At 42.0% G+C, this 17,502-nt stretch overlaps 3 protein-coding genes across 6 annotated transcripts; 1 reads left to right on the top strand and 2 right to left on the bottom strand.

The window, feature by feature from the left end:
• The first annotated feature begins 370 nt into the window (after positions 1-370).
• On the top strand, positions 371-10,169 carry sharpin (SHANK associated RH domain interactor). Of its 2 annotated transcripts, none has more exons than XM_022758091.1 (9): positions 371-843; positions 3,724-3,898; positions 5,422-5,511; positions 5,600-5,741; positions 5,822-5,912; positions 6,012-6,297; positions 7,007-7,110; positions 7,331-7,429; positions 7,545-10,169. In XM_022758091.1, the coding sequence occupies exons 1-9, from the start codon at positions 580-582 to the stop codon at positions 7,593-7,595; spliced, it is 1,302 nt and encodes a 433-aa protein (XP_022613812.1). In that variant the 5' UTR covers positions 371-579; the 3' UTR covers positions 7,596-10,169. The 2 variants fall into 2 exon arrangements, with proteins under 2 accessions (XP_022613812.1, XP_022613811.1); XM_022758090.1 differs by having other exon boundaries at positions 7,328-7,429.
• A 93-nt stretch (positions 10,170-10,262) lies between these two features.
• On the bottom strand, positions 10,263-14,838 carry gpaa1 (glycosylphosphatidylinositol anchor attachment 1). Of its 3 annotated transcripts, none has more exons than XM_022758087.1 (13): positions 14,763-14,838; positions 14,327-14,447; positions 13,712-13,891; positions 13,369-13,480; positions 13,069-13,216; positions 12,777-12,878; positions 12,479-12,675; positions 12,163-12,359; positions 11,903-12,056; positions 11,708-11,779; positions 11,414-11,610; positions 10,662-10,832; positions 10,263-10,562 (listed from the first exon to the last, which is right to left on the bottom strand). In XM_022758087.1, the coding sequence occupies exons 2-13, from the start codon at positions 14,398-14,400 to the stop codon at positions 10,319-10,321; spliced, it is 1,848 nt and encodes a 615-aa protein (XP_022613808.1). In that variant the 5' UTR covers positions 14,401-14,447; positions 14,763-14,838; the 3' UTR covers positions 10,263-10,318. The 3 variants fall into 3 exon arrangements, with proteins under 3 accessions (XP_022613808.1, XP_022613809.1, XP_022613810.1); XM_022758088.1 differs by having other exon boundaries at positions 11,414-11,607; XM_022758089.1 differs by having other exon boundaries at positions 12,163-12,353.
• A 498-nt stretch (positions 14,839-15,336) lies between these two features.
• exosc4 (exosome component 4) lies at positions 15,337-17,047 on the bottom strand. Its single transcript, XM_022758187.1, has 3 exons — positions 16,857-17,047; positions 15,990-16,196; positions 15,337-15,860 (listed from the first exon to the last, which is right to left on the bottom strand). The coding sequence occupies exons 1-3, from the start codon at positions 17,025-17,027 to the stop codon at positions 15,501-15,503; spliced, it is 738 nt and encodes a 245-aa protein (XP_022613908.1). The 5' UTR covers positions 17,028-17,047; the 3' UTR covers positions 15,337-15,500.
• Positions 17,048-17,502: the final 455 nt, after the last annotated feature.

The following is a 17,502-nucleotide window of genomic DNA, read 5'->3' as shown; positions in this document are numbered from 1 at the left end:
TGGAATCCTGTGTAATCTGTCTGTGAATGCATTATTTAGCTGTTTTCTGATAAATGTATTTCTTATTAAGTATCACTTTGATGTTGTTTGCCCTATATCTGCAAAATGTATTTGTTTGATTTATTTCTTTTACTGCTCTCTGATTTCTTTCGTGCTGTTTTATTGTCTGTTAATGTTTATGTCCTCATCTCCTATGTTCTCATAATTAGGATTAATTAATGGTAATTCATTTCTAAATTACACACTACAACATAATTACGATTTTTTTTTTGTGAATGCAGTGCTATTCAGTCAGTATGGCATTTGAGATAGGTCGAATGTTTCACAGCCACGTTTCTCTACGGACAAAAACAAGAGACGTACTCCTGCACTTCCTGTTTTGTTTTTCTTTCGCTCCGTGCTCGGGTCGGGTAGATATGGAAGAATTTGCGAGGAGAGGAGAAAACCACAGCCTGCCCGTGACGAAACGCGTTCCCTTCAGATACCGGTGGACCTTATAAACCACACAGAGGCAGCGGGCAGCAGTAACACCCGCCGCGGGGCTTAAGACACCCTCACCCCGCCTCTGGTGTTCGCGACATGGCACTCAGCTCGGGTGGCTGGGCTCCTCCAGCCCCGGTCCCTGCCTCGTCCCAGCAGGCTGCATGCGGCGGCCCTGCGCCGACGGCTTGCTGCAGTACTGTTTTGATGTCAGTCCGGGTGTCGGTGTGCCATTCCGGGATCCGGCCCCTGTGCCTCCCCGGAGCAGGCAGCGAGACTCTGCGCCTACAACTCAGCATGGACCCGAGCCGGGCCGGAGAGTTCAGACTTGCACTGCGAGATACGAGCGGAAACCGTAGTGTGGTGAGAGATCGCATATACACTTGTGTGTTGAAGAAGTGCTGTCACCATGCGCTTAGATATGTTTGTGATGAACCATCTTACTGAATCACATTTATATTTTATACCAGCTCAGGCCTGTACACGCCATTTTATGGTGCAGTCAGCCACGGACTCAGCTCCACAGATTCAGATTTGGGGATAAAATCATATCAGATTTCTTTCAGTGCATGTCTGTATCATGGCAGGCAGTTGAAACAGAACCTAAAACTTCCCTCTGGATCCACAATAACAACTATGTGCCAAACTTTTAGCAAAATCTTAACTTTCCCTCTTGTTTTCTTTTTAACTGAACCCATCTGACAGTAACTCTATTTTAGTCCTTATTTTGCCAATGGTATAACTTGTATGATGTAAACAGCCTCAAATTGTTGTTTATGAGCTACCAATACTGTAGTTAAGATGGCTTTTAGTTTCACTTTCATTTTCAGCCTTCCCATCAACCACTACTCATTTAGTTTTATTAGAATTATAACAGCATCAGGGGGGAAGTCCTTCAGCTGTGATTGTATTGGTCAACAGCTGCAGTGAGACTCCCGGATTTAGTGGGAAGACAAGTGGGTATTTTCCCTCTCACTCCTCACCTCCACAAACAAACAAACTACCAGTTTCAGCTGTGAATTTGTCATATGTAGCATGACACACTTGAATTTAATGTACCATGACACTTCTCTCTCTGTATCTTGCTGGAAGTCTCTATTCTTCTCATTAAATTCTACACATGATAACCTGCATTCTAACATCTGGTGTGGCGAATAGAGCCTTCAAATAAGGAGAAACGAGTGTCGACAAGTGTAATTGTGAATGTAGAGAATAAAACAGGTATAAATAACAATGTGGAGCAGCAGTGAGTTTTACAGAATTTTTTGGGTACTTTCAACACTATCAGAGCTACCTTCACCTAGATGCTTTACCACCACCTCAGCATACAATTTGGTCACACGAGGCTTAAAGTAAGTTTCAAGCAACAGCAACAACTACATCATTTCACACATAAATACATAATTTCACACATTTCAGCTTGACAAGGACTAAGTACTTTATTCTGGCCTGAAATGGCAAATTTATTTTGCACACCTGAGGCTGACAAAACCTAGACTGACTGCAAGAGCTGAGCCTGATGAACTTATAAGTTTGAGACGTGCTAATGCCGTTTGACTTGATTACAGCATACTATTCCTCTGACACCATATATATACATGATACATATTTTTGCCCAACTAGTGGTAAAGATCTGAGAAGACCAATGTTTTCGCTCAGATTTTCAGTTAACAGTTTTATGTTTTGGTATGTAATGAGAGACGGATAAAAACAAAAAAATTGAATTGGCAGTGGTCGAGATATCCTAAATTTTACTTCCTGGTACGGGTTAGGCTCCAAAAACACTGAGACCCACAATTCCCATAATGCAATTAAATAATGTTTATCAATACACCCTCCCTGCCTGGTGAATATCCACGTCTTGTAGTCACTTTTAGTATAGAGTTGCGTACAGTAATGACGCAAGAAGGTTGTTTCAGCCAACACTGTAACCTGACAGAACACATCATAATTTTAACTCTGAAGATATAGAAGACAGATGAGATCTGCGCTCGGCCACTGCTTGATGTCTTTACTTCGGGTTGACGGAAGCATTTCAGTATAATTTCTTTATGTGCTCCAATGTGCTTTATGTTTCACTTTAACCCCTCAGTACATGTTTGCTAGTTTTGTATTTGTTGTTTTCCTCTTTTTTTGTTGTAAGCAGGTTTAATTTTAACAGATTCTTGCCCTTTACAACCTTATTTCAGTTTTTTTTTTTTTTTACAATTTTACACTTGTAGTGCTTCTTAACATCTTTAGAAGACAAATTTACACTCTGTTGCTGAAGTAGATGCTTTAAATCGTAATATTTATCTGTACACTGCTGATTACTACTGATCTACTTTTCCTTTTATGACTGTATTACTTTTATATATTTAACTCAGAAAATCTCAGGGACTCTGTTTCTAGACAGCACTGCTCTGTTCAACCACAGAGGGACAGATTTCAGTACACAGACAAGTTCTTCCTTTTTTCACTATTATGGGTGATGACTGACAATGGTCATGTCAGCCCCAGCTGAAGAATTACATGACTGATCATGTTTGAAGCTGACCTTTATTTGGACTGTGCTTGTTTCATCATGTACTAACGTCACTCTCAAATTAGTCCTTTGTTCATCAAGTTCATTATGTGCTGTCTTCCTAAAATCTGACACATTTGCAATCAGCTTGTCATCTCACGTTGGACTTTTCATACTGTCGTATCAGAGTTTTTATAAAAATACACACACACTCTCTGGCAGGAGGCAAATCCCTCTGCTGCCATTGTCTACTCACAACAGACTTCAGTGCACTAATGTTTCCCGCCATTTCCACAGTGAAAGTTAGAGCACTTATGACAAGTCTTTCTCTGTCCGAACAAGGATTTCACTTGGTTTTTGTCATATTTCAGGGGATTATTTCCTTTTTCTCACATTAACATATAGCTGTATCTGCAAATTCCAAAGCCTGTCTTAATTTGCCAAGGGCTTTAATGTAATTTCGCCTATTTCCAAATAAAGCGCTGTAGAGCTGAAACAATGTTGTTGATTCCTTATTCCCAGTTGGTCAGACAAAACAAACCTGTAGAAGTCACAATATCAAGTATCAATATTTTTACATTTCGACTGGTTTTTAAGTAATTAATACAACCCTTCTCTGTCTTTTGTTTTTGTAAAGAGACATGAATGACATGTACTGTAGTTCCTGCATTATGGCTTAGCAGAATGACGGACCTTTTGAGATCTGTTTATATAATTTTTTATTATTTTTTTACCCTCAGTTCATTGCAGAGTTTGACCTTCGCTCGGTGCAGTATGAGGTCAAGTCCCCTCGCTGCCATGAGATGCGTCTTGCTGCGCCGCCCCACGACTGCATCCGCTTCAACTTCCGCTGCGACCGAGAGGCCGAGGAGTGGGCCACAGTGGTGATGTCGTCGCTAAGAGAGGCACATCGAGGTCAGTCTAACAATTATTTCCTTTGTCTATGACATTTTTTTCAATTCAAAAGAAAATGACAAATGCTTAATAACACACTCAATACAATTATTCAAGAACAGAATAGCACATAGATTATATGGTTTTCCGATGATCACATTTATTCTTACAGCATAGCACTGATAATTATGTGGAAGTAATAGCCTTGGAGAAAAAAGGCAAACTTTATGACAGCCATCTGAAAAAAAAAACTAAAACAAGACTATTCTTATGTGTCCACATGTAGATTTCCACTTCTTTCAGGCCTCAGATGAAAATGAATAAATCAATAAGCTACAGATCAATGTGAAAAATGTAAAGAGGCAACTTCATGTTGAGTAAATATTGGAAGGACAAATAGGTTTCCTCAGATATAAAGTAAAAGTACATTTTCTTGTCAAAATGGTCAAAGGTAAAATGAGTACACCCTCCTGAAAGTTACAAAATAAGACTTAATAAGAAGGTTTTTTTGGTGCTCGTTAAGGGCACCAGACTCACCTGGTGAGTCTGTTGAACCATCCCACTCAAACAGGTGTAACTAGGTGACAATTAGAGTGTCACCTAACCCACTGAATCACTCTCAGACTTAATGCTGACAACAATGGCACCACTTGGGACAGAATGGTACAGTGAGGAGTGCATGGTTCCAACACTGAAGTATGACGGTGGTTAAGTTCTTTATATAGGGGTGTATGAGTGCTGAAGGTGTTGGGGAGTTGTACTTTATTGATGGCACCATGAACTCAAAGATTTACTGCAAAATCCTGAAAGAGAAGATGCTACCCTCCCTCCACACTCTGGGTCGACGGCCACTTTTTCAACATGACAATGACCCTAAACATTCTTCCAAGGCCACTGCTGCTTTCTTAAGGAAGAACAAGGTGAAAGTGCTGCAGTGGCCAAGTATGTCACGAGACCTCAAACCTACTGAGCACCTGTGGGGGGTTTTGAAGAGACAAGCGGAGCGGCACTCCGCCTCAAACATCAAGGCTCTCTAGGAGGTCGCCCTCCAGGAGTGGAACAGGATAGACGGCACAGTATGTTGTGAACCTGTGCGCTCGATGACAAGAAGGTTCAGTGCAGTTCTTTAAAAGTAAGGTTGGACATAATAAGCACTAAAATAATACAAGGGTGTACTCATCTTTACAACCCTAGATTTAAGCAAAGCTGCCGAATTTATTTATTTCTTAGATATTTATGACATATCTTTCTATGTTATTATATATTTATGTTTAATAAATTTCACTTGCCACCTTTTTTATTAACTGGAATGTTGATCATTTAGGACCAAAATGATTTCTTTATGTTCAGAGGGGATGTACTCATCTATGCTGTGTTCTGTACATAAGAAAATGCTCGCTTTTCTGTGACATGAAAACTTCTTAAACTTTTTGCCTGTGATAAAAGTATGTTGCTGGTATGTACTTTGAGCCTTTATCAGCCAAGTGCAGCTAAAATAAATACAGATATCAGCTGACATTATTCTTTCATCTCTCCTCTGACAGTTGCAAATATTAACACGTACGAATCAGATGGCAGACAGAACCACACGGCAGCTATGGAGCAGTGGAGCTCAGCCTCGCTGCCGCTCACCGGTGAGTATCGCTGTTTATCAACCCCCCCCTCTGTACACAAAACGTGCTCCAGAAATGTCGCTTCTGATCGCTGCCTCGTTGTTTGTAGAGGAGCTGTGTTTGGAGCTTACCAGGGCGATTGAAGCGGGTGACACTCAAGCAGCTTCCCAACACGCGTCGGCTCTGGCTCGCCAAAAAGCAGCGCTGACCATTCAACTCTCTGAAAAGAACTACGCAGACGGAGAGATTAGGTGAGATTTAGTCAAGGCCATGGCGACTGATAGGTGTTCCGCATTGGGGGTGTGCTAACAGTGCCCAATCTGTGTTGCAGTTTATCTGTGGTAGTGGAGGATGTCTCGTCATCCTGCTGCGTCACAGTGAAAGTGTTTCCCTACATGACTGTGGCTGCACTCAAGCAACAGGTTAGAAGACTATCAATAATGGAATAAGAACATCACGTAGTAGCTTTTGGAGCTGCCCTGACTCCTGTTGTTGTTGTTGTTCTTCTTCTTCTTCTTTAGGTGTTTCTCGAGTACGGTTTCCATCCTCGCGTGCAGCGCTGGGTGATCGGTCAGTGTTTGTGCACTGAGCCGAGGTCATTAGCGTCCTACGGGGTGCAGAAGGACGGTGACACAGCATACCTTTACCTGATCTCTGCCCGACAGGCCCGTATTACCCGCCAGCTGTTCCAGCAGGACCTGGAGAGCGCCCTCCTCGCCCCACCTCTCCCCCCAGGCAATGGACCCACCTCCCAAGATTGGAGGGGTTACAGCACCCTACCCTCAAGGCTACCCCACAACAACCAGGGTCAGTTTGTTAATTATCACCCATCACACCTCAGGCAGAAAGTGCTGCCTTTTAGCTATAAGGGTGTTCAAGGGTAATGATGACACCCATTTTCATACAGTCCCCCAGACAAGGCAGCCGGACAGAGACCTAAACATACAGCCAAAGCAGGAAAGGAGAGTTTTAGAGCAAAACACTGCAATCCTCTGAGCATTTAGTCACCTGACCTCAATCATCGGATCATATGATTCATTTGCGATCAAAAATATCCAGAAACGAGCAGCACCTGAACCCAGCAGGATCTCACCAGAGCAGAGATATTAAGTGTTTGGTGATTCCTATGGATTAGAGACTTCAGTCAGTCATAACCTGCAAAAGATTCATAATTAAATTTTAAATAAGATGATTTTGTTTAGGTTCACGTGAACTGTTCTAATCTAAAAAAGGCTGCAACTCCCACAGCGTGCTACATATTCATGAGTTAATATAGACAAGAAAATACTGAAAATACTGTGTGAAAGTTATTCAAATATGGTTTCTTTCCTTTTCTAGACTTTTTTTTTTTTTTTTTAGCATTGTTTGTTTATAACCTATAACATTTTTTTTCAGTACTTCCCTCCAACATCTGATATGGATGTAAACAGTCACAGTACAGAGACAGCACCAGAAAATGTGGCACTGTCTGAATATTTTCCGACTCATTGTTTGTTGCTGTTTTTGTCAACTTCAGGGAGCACAGGTGGAGGAAGCGATAGATCAGGTGATATTAAAGATGTTCTTGACATAGAGAATCTGCAACTGAATGATCACACCACCAAAGCCAGTAAAACACAGGTATGTGACCAGTTTATACAGTTTATAATTTAATGTCTCATTATCTTTACAAAAAATCTGCTACGGGATCCTATAGACGTCTAATTATTGACTTTAAAGATAGTTAAAAAGATGCTGTATCCATGAGCTGTTTGACTCTTCATAAGTAGGCAGAATAGAAAAGTTACCCCAAATCTAAATTGGCCCTCTAAATCTGTATCAACTTTTCTCCTCTCAGCAGACAGAGTGGGATTGTCCCTCGTGCACTTTCATCAACAAACCGTCTCGTCCGGGCTGCGAAATCTGCGCTACAGCCAGACCCGACACACACATCCAGCAGGTACTGCATGATATCTCACAATCAATACGCTTGTACTACTACTCCTTAACATTTCCCCTCAGTGACAGTCACTCACTCCTTTTTTCTTTTTTTTTTCCCCCCATCTCTCACAAAGGAGAAAGGAAGGAGAGAGGACCGGGGAGAGTCTGGTTTAAGCAGCAGCTGACTGCCCATCATCACGGTCTAGTTGCAATTTCTCACTCACTTACACACACATACACATACATGTTGACAAAATACTCACATCAAGACTGTCAAGTGCACTGAGAGTCCTCTGGCAGCGGGCTGGCTGCTGAAGACGGGAGCGTTTGAAGCATCGTAGCATGACACAGAGGCTCAGATGATGGTTGAGGCACAGACGATGAACTGCAGCGTCAGCTTAGACCAATTCTATGGACATAACCATGACATACATCTGAATTTGGCCAGACCTCTTATTTATTTTACAGGGAGTGTGTGTGTGCGTGCGTGCGTGCGTGCGTGCTTGCGTGCGTGCGTGCGTGCGTGTGGTGCAAAAAAAAAAAACACAGACGGCCTATATTTATTTTAAGGGAGAGAGAATTGATGTAAGTTCTTGGCATTTGATTGCAGCAGAAGTTGAGGGAATGTCGCCCTTTCAGTTTCTGCCAACTGTGAAATGAGAGGAAAGGTGAAGCCTTGTGCAATACCCTGTTCTGTTCAAGTGTGTCATCTGTTGGAGCCAAAATGTTGGAAATAAAAAAAAAAAAAAAAAAGCCATGGAAAATGAACAGAAGTAATGTTGCATTTACAGGGTTGTCAAGTGCTTTTATTTTTTTATAACATTGTATTAAGTGTATTATTTTTAACAAGATGCATTGAGTAATTGATGTACATTTTAGCAGCGGATCTAATTTTACTCGATTCCCTCTGAGCTGTGACAGAAATGGAATGATCTGTTTTCAGTACATAATACTGTAAAAACTTACATTAGCTGAATAAACATAATGGGACTAAAGAATCCTGTTGATCCACCTATTGATCTATTTTTCTAAGATACACTGATTGATGGACAAATTGTGGTTCTAAACATGTTTGTGACTTTCAGTGTGAACATGAATTAGCTATTTTTTGTCTTGTGAGCAGCCTGGCTCTTGATTCTGTTGGTTGAGCCACCGCTTTTCTCCAGACTGAAATATCTCAATGAGATGGATTGCAATGAATTTGAGTTCAGACAATGTCACCTGAGGACTTTGTTGATCGCCAACTTTTCCTATAGTGCCGCCGGCGGGTTAAATTTTTCACATATCTTGCAAAATATCTCTCTCTCTACTAGACTAATTGGCGAAATCATCATTAGACATTCAAGCTTCCCAGTTAATTTTATCTTAATTACTTCAGTGATCCCGAGTTTTCCAACATGAGGTTAACATGAACAGGATTTAATAATCTCAGTACTGCCTTACAGAGCCGATGCACTAAATCACTAAACTTCACCCTTTTTTGATGTTATTCAGTTGTAGCAGCCTCAAGTCTTAAGTTGTATAAATGCAGCTGGTTGTGTTGCTAATATTCCAGATTTTGTCTTTGTACAATGTTTTTGAATTAAACTTTGAAGTAAATATCAGTTCCTTAGTTTTGAGGTTGTATGCAAACGCAGTAATATATAGGGAAGTATCACGCTCCAAACACAGCAGCCATACTTTTCCAGTCTTTTATTTTGGCATTCATAAATATAAAATAAACATGTTTCAAAGACAGTTATCAAAACAAGTATAAAACATTAGACGCAGCGATGGCTTGTTCAGACACAGGCGTATAAACATCATAAAGGATAAAGAGTTTTCTATAACCTGGGCCTTATTTTTCCAAGTTCGAGTGTAAAATGGGCAAAAATCTTTGCAATGGGTCCATTATTGAGCTGCCTCGATCAATTAGCTTATTTGTTATTGTGTTGATACTTTTACTTAAAGGGTCTGAACACTTCATTACTGAAAGTCATGCAATCGAGGCAGCGATTTCTATTTCTGTCAATGGAGTCTGGTGTCTTTTGAACAAAGCAATGTAACGACCGTTTCTGGCCTTTAACAAAAAGCTGCATCTCAGTAGGAATCCTATCCATAATGCTGTCAGGCACTTATTACAGTCTGAACCTGTCAGTGGCAAAAACAAGCACTTAAAGTGGATGTACTTTGACGCAGACCAAACGTCCTTTTGTTTACATTGCAGCAGCTGTTTAGTGGTTGCAAAGTACCCCATTCTTGCTCAATAGTGCACTGATTTTTCTCCATATCAATCATTTACACCCAAAACCATGAAGAAAAAAGGCCCAGGTTCAAAAATCCCAGGGTTATCCTTTAAAGGACGCAGACAATCAACCAGCCAGTTGGTTTATTCTGTTTCACCACTGTTTACTCTTAGAATAAACTATGTTGGTACTGTCTCAACTTCTTCCATCATTACAATCCTGCCTGAAAAAAATGAAACAATAAACAGTGCAGTAGTTTTCCTTATGTATCACAAACAAAAATCTTAAACCAAATAGTTTTTTTTTTGTTTATATTTTTTACAGAAAGCAACCCAACCATGACATTTATCGTTACTTGTGAAAAGCTCGTCCCCTATTCCACTTAGTTATTTGTAAATGAGATGTAAAAAAAAAAACAGTCCATTCAGCTTAGTTTATCAAGAACACCTGATTTTTCTTCACTGTTTTAAGAATGAAATACTTGGGAGTTGATACTAAAATACCAACAAAATGTCAAAAAAAAAAAAAAAAAAAGGGTCTCTGCACTTTCCAAGTCGACTTCCAATCTCTCCAGTGGATTTAACTGTCATTCTTCATATTCCCATGGCTGAAGGCAAACCTGAGAACACCTCAGAGGGTTTCTCTCCCCATGAAAGCCTTCAGTGGTTCCGCATGACTGGCATCTACTTCCAGAAGAGGATGTTCCAGAAAAGCAGCCAGCAAGGATAGACCAGCAGGGCTATGAGTGGGTAGACCAGAGAGCCGTACAGGGAGTGGTCCAGGATGCCCTGCGAGATGACTGACAGGTAGAGCAACCAACCCTCCTGGAAGCTGATGGGCATTTCCTGTAGCTCTTGGAAGAAAAAGACAGAAAACAGGAGCGTGCAGGCTGGGCTGAGGACGACCAAGATGAAGGCTGACAGAACACTTAGGGGAGAAGAAGAAGAAGAGTTAAGTATTACTTCCATGTGAGTAACATAATGGTACAGAGTTACATCTCACTAAGCATCTGTGTGTGTTTCTTACTTTGGGATGTGGGGTGTGACGAAGGCAGCCACAGGCACCAGGGTGAGAGCCAGGATGAAGCCCAGGGAGAAGTTGATGAGGGCGGTGCAACCCAGCAGCACAGCCAGGTACAGCACCGCGACCAGCTTCAGCACTCTCCAGCCCTGCTCCGTCCCCTCATCTGACAGGAGTCTGCGACAAACAGCACGACGAACACTTCACTCTCCTGCATCACGGTGACCTTAAAGTTGCGCAAGTTTCCCACTGTCTCAACTTAAGTGTTATTTGGTCATTTTCAGCTCCTGAAATACGGGGTCAATAGGATTTTAAGCTTGTGACGTGACAGTCAGGAATAATTTCAAAACCTGTCGTTGTTCATCGCCCTTTGTAAACCTTTGAAGTTTGTAAATGTATAAAAACATATAGTTAAAATCTGAGATGGTTAAAATAAGATTTGGGCACAGATTATATCAAGAATGAGGTCATACACAGGATATGAAAGGCTGCATAACACTTATATGTATCTGCATGTGTACTTCACTGTCACACACTAAGTGGGAAATTTGGGTGCAGTGTTCTGCTTTGACATTGTACTCACATGTTTTTGTGATTCGGTGTGTAACAGGATTTCCTTGTACATAACACACTGCACAGTCAACTCAGAATATTGTATATCATAACGAGTAACGCCGTTTTTAAGTCCAAAAAGCATTAAAACCATATAAAAAGAAAAATCATAAAATCCGAGGTGTGCTGCAGGTGACAGTACTTACCTGTGTGTGTTATGAGGCAAAGCCAGCCCTGCTGTGTAAACAGCAATAGCTGTCAGAACCACAGCCTCAGTCTCTGACACTGGGAAGTGTTCAACAGCCATCTCCTGAAAACGGATTGGCAGTGTGTACAGAGCCACTCCGGTCAGGTGGCTGATCACCAGAGGAGTCAACACAGACAGCACTCCTGGACTGGACTGCTGAGAGGAAGCAGATTTTATTAAAGTGCTGATTTATCAACTCAAGCCATGTAAACACTTCAATATCTGCCACGCTGATGGGATGCATGTGTCTCACCTGCTCAATGTCAACAACTCCATCTTCTGTTCTTGGTGGTGGAGTCGAAAGTTGAACCCACAGGTCCAAGGCCTGTAGCGTTGTCAAGGGAAAGTCTGGCAATCAAGCACATGTCAACAGCAATGCCAAAAGTCATAATTTTAACATGTAATCTAAACCAGACAAACTGTAAGTAAAATAATTATTAAAGGATACGCGAAGCAGCAGGATGACGACTAGCAGGCCGAAAGCAGGCATGTAGTAACCAATAGAGACAAAGTGAGAGAGTGACGGCATAAGGTAGAAGAAGTAGGACTGGTGCAGGCGCTCCAGGAGGTTATTCAGCTTACGATACATCCCTTCCAGAAGCCTAAAGGATATTGATCAGGACAAAAGCAGCAGTTGTCAGCTTATAAATATGTGTAATCTAGAAAATAAAGTACATTAAGCAAAAGGCAGTAGACACTTGCTCTGACCTGCCAATGGTGGTAGTATCAGTCTTGTACTGGCGGAAGCTATTGACGCCCTTGATGGTGGCAGCCTCGATGTGATAACGCAGGAACAGGCCGTGGTCCCCCCAAGGTCGTCCACTGGCCTGCTTCATCACCATCAGCATCATGGTCTTGACTGCGTGGCTGTAGCCAGACACACTGTCCCAGTCATTCCTCTGCAGCTACAGAAACAGATCAAATCTGAATATGACCTGTCATACACCAGGGTCATCACCAATGTCTTCACCAAACACATGAGAAAAGAGAAAATGTGTTAAGAGAGGTGTTAAGAAGACTTTACCTTGCCCTGGATGGTGCAAAGGACTCCTATCTTCTGGCAGAAGGCATAGAAGAGGTTGGCTAAATCCAGATTGGGTAACTGGCCGTTGAGACCTTCCAGTACTAGGTCCAAACTGGTGACAACATCACTGCTGAGCTCCAGGGACAGAGCTGCCTGGATTGAACCACCGCGGCCCTGCAGCGGGGACCAGTCCATTCCTAGAGGAACCATTAAAATTGGTATTGCAGAAAAAAAGTTAACAGAGAAATTCACTGTTCTTGTTGATGTGGTTTGTTAATGGGTGAAAGCAGGTGATCACCTGTAGTGTTGGTGTGGTGGTAGCCCTCCAGCCAAGCCTGCATACCAATCAGATCATGCTCATTCACGAGGAAGATGATGTCCTTGGCCCAGAAAATCTGATCTATTGAGGGAAACAGCAGTCATTAAACAAGAGATGGAACTGAAACACAAACTGAAGAATTGGAGGATGAAATGCACCAACTATCCAGTATAGTGACTTAGTGACATAGTGACAGCACTGAATGCAGTTACACTGTGGTGTTATACGGATACAACACAGGCTGGGAGAATACAGTGGGAGCTAAACTCACTCCTGAAGTAGTGTGCCAAACCAAGCAGCAGTCCCACAGCCTGGTTGTTGTTATCGCCCGGGCTGCAGGGAGCACTCAGCACCAGGGCTTCAGTCCGTGGAGCTCTAGGGGCCCGAAGGATCCCATATACATTTGTGCCTTTCACCATCTGAGGACGGCGTGAGATGAAGAAGAGACACAGAATACGCAAAAAGATAATAACAAAAATCAGTCAGTTGCTTTCCAAGAGGAAGAAAAGAAAAGTGAAGAGAGAGGCATCCTTATAACAAAAATGCAATAAGTCTTCAATCACAAACTCACATATCTCTCTTTGTTTTCATCAGGAAAGGGAAGAGTGCGAGAGAAGCTCTGGGTAAACACTTCTAGCCCTCTAGCCTGCATGGTCTTCACCAACCAATCCACAGGCATCCCACTGCAGATAAACAACATAACAGCAAATGCTATTGGACTTAGTATGGCAGCTAAAGTCAGAAACAGAAAGGAAAATTTTAAAATCCTGTGAGACTCTGAGAAGACTTAGAATTACAAATTTAAACACTGACTTTTGTTTGTTATGGTCCTAAATGAGACCCTCCACGATCTCCAACACCAGATTATTTTCAAGCTTTCTACAATTTTTTAATTGAAGCTGCATGTAACTTACCCTGCTTTCTTCTTATGAGCCGCAAACTCCCTGCCGGTGGCCAGTGCCCTCTCCCCGGCTGGAAACCGCTCCTCCACCATGGTAGACCCCATGGCGTTCTCTGACATGTATGTCCGCAGAGTGAACGGCTCAAAAGCTAAACCCATGAACCAGGCCACGCCCGCCATGTAGCAGACCACACTGAGACAGAGACATGGAAGTGGCAGAAATCATATAAGGTATACACACAGGTGCACAGTGGGTATTGTACTAAAATGCTAAATCTGCTTGTGCATGTAACAGTTAACTTTGGCATTTTAATTTTTCAGTCACTACAAACGATGAATGGGTTATCAGACAATGGGCCCCTGCAGAAGTGTAAAGGGCCCCCCACCCCTCATACCTAGAAGCAAGGCACCCAGACTGACGCAAGACAACAAAAACTGGTCAGTTTGCATCTCTTAGTTGTCGATTTGTGTTTCTTTGCGGTTATTTTGTCTCTTAATGGTCATTTTGCATCCATGTGTGATTGCTTGACTGACTTACCAACGATGAATAACAATCACACTTACAACTTTGGCTCTGACCCCTTGAGCCCATGGGCCTTTGCAGGAATTGTTTCATGCTAAAACTCACCAGATTGGGGTATTGAGGCGGGTGAGCAGGCTGATCAAGGCCCGTCTTCTGTTTGGGTCCGACAGCAGCCCCATGTTGTTGTCGGCTGTAACACAGTCCTGAAGCCTAGACACACTGGACCCTGAAGGCAGCACACACAGGCTGTAACTATTATTTCAAATTATAGATCAATTGTCACTGAGACAGACAGCCGCAAAACTGGATACCATGGATACCATGGGTTTTATCTTTATATGAGTCGGTCATTATGAGGGTTTACTGCCGCCCTCTTTCTCTGCATCTATTGACAGCTGTGATTAGCCTTGTGTTAGCTAGCAGGCTATCTTCGCTGGATGGTGAAGTGCTTAAAACAGCTGCCCTCTGCGAAGGTGAAATGATTATTAAAGGTTCCGTGGTTAATTTTTCAATACTTCGCATAATATGTATAAAGACATACCTCTCTCCAGTGTAAAGCCGGTCACATCCACCTGCAGAGGTGGAGCTCATTCACAGCAGCCGCTGCTAAATGTTTTCAATTTCCTTGTTTCTGTGGGAACACTAATGTGGCGGACTGACATCCGGTCCAGAAAAATAAAATAAAATAAAATAAAAAAATGTGGTATAAGACAACCACAGCTTTGAATTTTACTGGACATATCAATCAATTGCTTCATTGTCGTTATTATCATTATAATTGTTGTTATTAATATTATTGTTATTATTTCAATAATAAATTGACCTTCCAAAGAACTTAGTTTATGTGCATTAAAATTCTCAATCCATTGCAATTTTAATAACATAAATTTGATAGTTATAAATGGCAAATCAGGCTGAATTGGGATCTGGTGACTGTAAAGGCCAGAGTATATTCAAGTTTTTCCTTTAATTTGTCACTCTCTTTATATGCTCGTTATTTGAATAATAAGTGAGCATTTGTATTCATTTTTGCACTGGGAAAAGGATTATGTCTTGAACTACTTTAATAAATACATAAATCCAACTACCCACAAACAAGCAACACAGAAAGGATGCAGAGTTCACATATTTATTATTAGCTTCACTACATATATACAAAAGTACACAGTAATTGCTATGAATGCATAAAAAAATCCATCATTCTTCTCCATTCAAAGTCCAATAACATTTCCAGGCTGCACCCAAAAACACAGTCCAGATGTTCCCCCTCCTCCCTGCATCACTCTCCAGTGAGCACTGACACTTCTTGAAGATGCTGTCGCACCACCTCATCCAGCACCTTGCTCACACCTTTACAGGCTGTCATGGCAGCTTCAATCAGAGTCTCTAGGTGATCCTGGTGTAGTCTGGCGTCCATCTGCAGCAGAGCGATCTGTCCACCTCGGGGAAGCAGTGCCAAGGCCAGAGAGCTCACTCCTCCACTTTCCTCTGCATAGCAAAGGTCAGCGAGGGGTGTCTCATCCACAAACCCGACAGTGCAGGCACATACGTAGTCCCGCATGGGGATGCCGGCGTCAATGACTGCCAAAGTGGCAGCATTCACACACACGCTGTAGTTTCCTCCATCTGACTGCAGAATCTGTTTGGAAAGAAAAGTTTTCATGTACTTTAGTACAACAAAAATATCAGATCACACCGATCAAATCACAAAAAGTACATGTAAACCCATCAAATCCACATCTCCCTGTTCAACAGTCTAATTACTGACCTTGACATAGATGTCAATCTGCGAACGTGGGTAGAGCTGGGTCATCACAGCAGCTTCAAATGTCTGCTTCAGGTGGAGGCTCATCTCAGTGGACTTCCGATCCCCATGGGGTCTCCTCTTCCTCTCTGCTGTGCTGAATGTGGCCATGCTGTACTGACAGTTGATAATGGCCCGGTCGTGAAGAGTGCGACTGCGTGAACCTCGCATCTAGGGATGACAAACACGAAACATCTCATGACATCTCGCAGAAAAGCCAGGCTTCAATGTTCAAGTTCATCACATAGCTGTTGCATGGGGTTGAGGTCAGGGCTCTGTCGCTCCCTAAACTTCCTCAAAGTTGGAAGAAAGAGTCATTCTGTGCTGAACCATTAAGATTTCCCTTCATTATAACTAAACCATGAAAAACAGATGTAGGCCAAAAACATACTTTTGTGTATTTAATGTTGACAAGCCCTAATGTGGTGGTCAAGCCATTGAGTTAATAACACATTTATTTGGGCTCTGGTAACTCATTACTTGACTGATCATAAAATACTAAAGTAGGATTATGTCTGGTGATAATCCCGATTAGTCTGATCTCAGTTTGTTGTTCTCTGGGTCAGCTTTAAACTAAGTGTTTTTCATCGTCAAAATATTAACTGGATTGTCACTCACTTTGAATGACATTTCGTGCTCATCTGGATCACGGATAAACATACGTGCAAACAACTACGCCCTTTCTAACCTCACAGTAATGAACCTACTTCAATTACACTTTGCAGAGATTTACAAAAATTGCAGGTGGCAGCTGCGGTGCTCATTCGCTACATAAATTTTATGTTATGCTATAACAGTTGGCTAACCGACCCCTCCATTCATGCTACTTACTTCATGTGGACCGTACACCACAGCCAGAGCCTTCGTGTTTCCCTGCTCTAGATACGCAGAACCGTCCGCCTGAGCGAACACACCCATACGGGCCTGAACCTTCCGCAGCTCGGTGGCTTTTCGTCCATCTAGACGGTATCCCTGGTCAGACAGCAGCTCCAAACCCGCCATGTTTCCGCAAACTTCGAATGAACAGCAACACGACGCCCCACGTGCCCTGCGCTATACTACATTACCCACAAACCCGCTCACTGGAAGGACTACGGCAAAGCCAAAGGTTAAAAAATGTACAGTTCGGATTTTTGGGTTGGGAACGCTGTAACGGTTCTATCCTCGGTAGATACAAGTAGATATAATATAATGTAAAAGTATCTGGTCAGCAAGCGAACCGCTATTTATTCGTTTCAAACTGAACTAAAACATTTCTGTAAACTACTGAAAAAAATGAAAAAAAGTTTATGTACAAGCCGTGTTCCTTACTTAACTGAAATAAATGATTTACTTAACACTTAAATCGAGGCATATAGAGTTGTTGACTCATCTATTACTTCTGATGCATAATTTAAATTTAATTTGTTCCCGTGATTTTTTTTTTTTCACTACTAAAACCTCTTATATATATATATATGTGTGTGTGTGTGTGTGT

The sequence above is a fragment of the Seriola dumerili genome, unplaced genomic scaffold (genome assembly GCF_002260705.1).
Source record: "Seriola dumerili isolate Sdu_G_001 unplaced genomic scaffold, Sdu_1.0 BDQW01000291.1, whole genome shotgun sequence".
Taxonomy (NCBI): domain Eukaryota; kingdom Metazoa; phylum Chordata; class Actinopteri; order Carangiformes; family Carangidae; genus Seriola; species Seriola dumerili.
Note: the sequence above shows the minus strand (reverse complement) of the source record. Positions and strands in the feature narration are given on the sequence as shown.

Bases quoted from the DNA above. Each gene is read 5' to 3' on its own strand.
- sharpin (XM_022758090.1), top strand. From the start codon at position 580: ATGGCACTCAGCTCGGGTGGCTGGGCTCCTCCAGCCCCGGTCCCTGCC. The intron at 844-3,723 runs GTGAGAGATCGC...TTTTACCCTCAG, and splicing joins CGAGCGGAAACCGTAGTGTG to TTCATTGCAGAGTTTGACCT. The intron at 5,742-5,821 runs GTGAGATTTAGT...TCTGTGTTGCAG, and splicing joins TACGCAGACGGAGAGATTAG to TTTATCTGTGGTAGTGGAGG.
- gpaa1 (XM_022758087.1), bottom strand. From the start codon at position 14,400: ATGGGGCTGCTGTCGGACCCAAACAGAAGACGGGCCTTGATCAGCCTG. The intron at 11,780-11,902 runs GTATCCTTTAAT...ACAACGCTACAG, and splicing joins TCGTCATCCTGCTGCTTCGC to GCCTTGGACCTGTGGGTTCA. The intron at 10,833-11,413 runs GTAAGTACTGTC...TGTTTGTCGCAG, and splicing joins TTGCCTCATAACACACACAG to ACTCCTGTCAGATGAGGGGA.
- exosc4 (XM_022758187.1), bottom strand. From the start codon at position 17,027: ATGGCGGGTTTGGAGCTGCTGTCTGACCAGGGATACCGTCTAGATGGA. The intron at 16,197-16,856 runs GTAAGTAGCATG...TGTCATCCCTAG, and splicing joins TGGTGTACGGTCCACATGAA to ATGCGAGGTTCACGCAGTCG. The intron at 15,861-15,989 runs GTCAGTAATTAG...CTTTCCAAACAG, and splicing joins AGATTGACATCTATGTCAAG to ATTCTGCAGTCAGATGGAGG.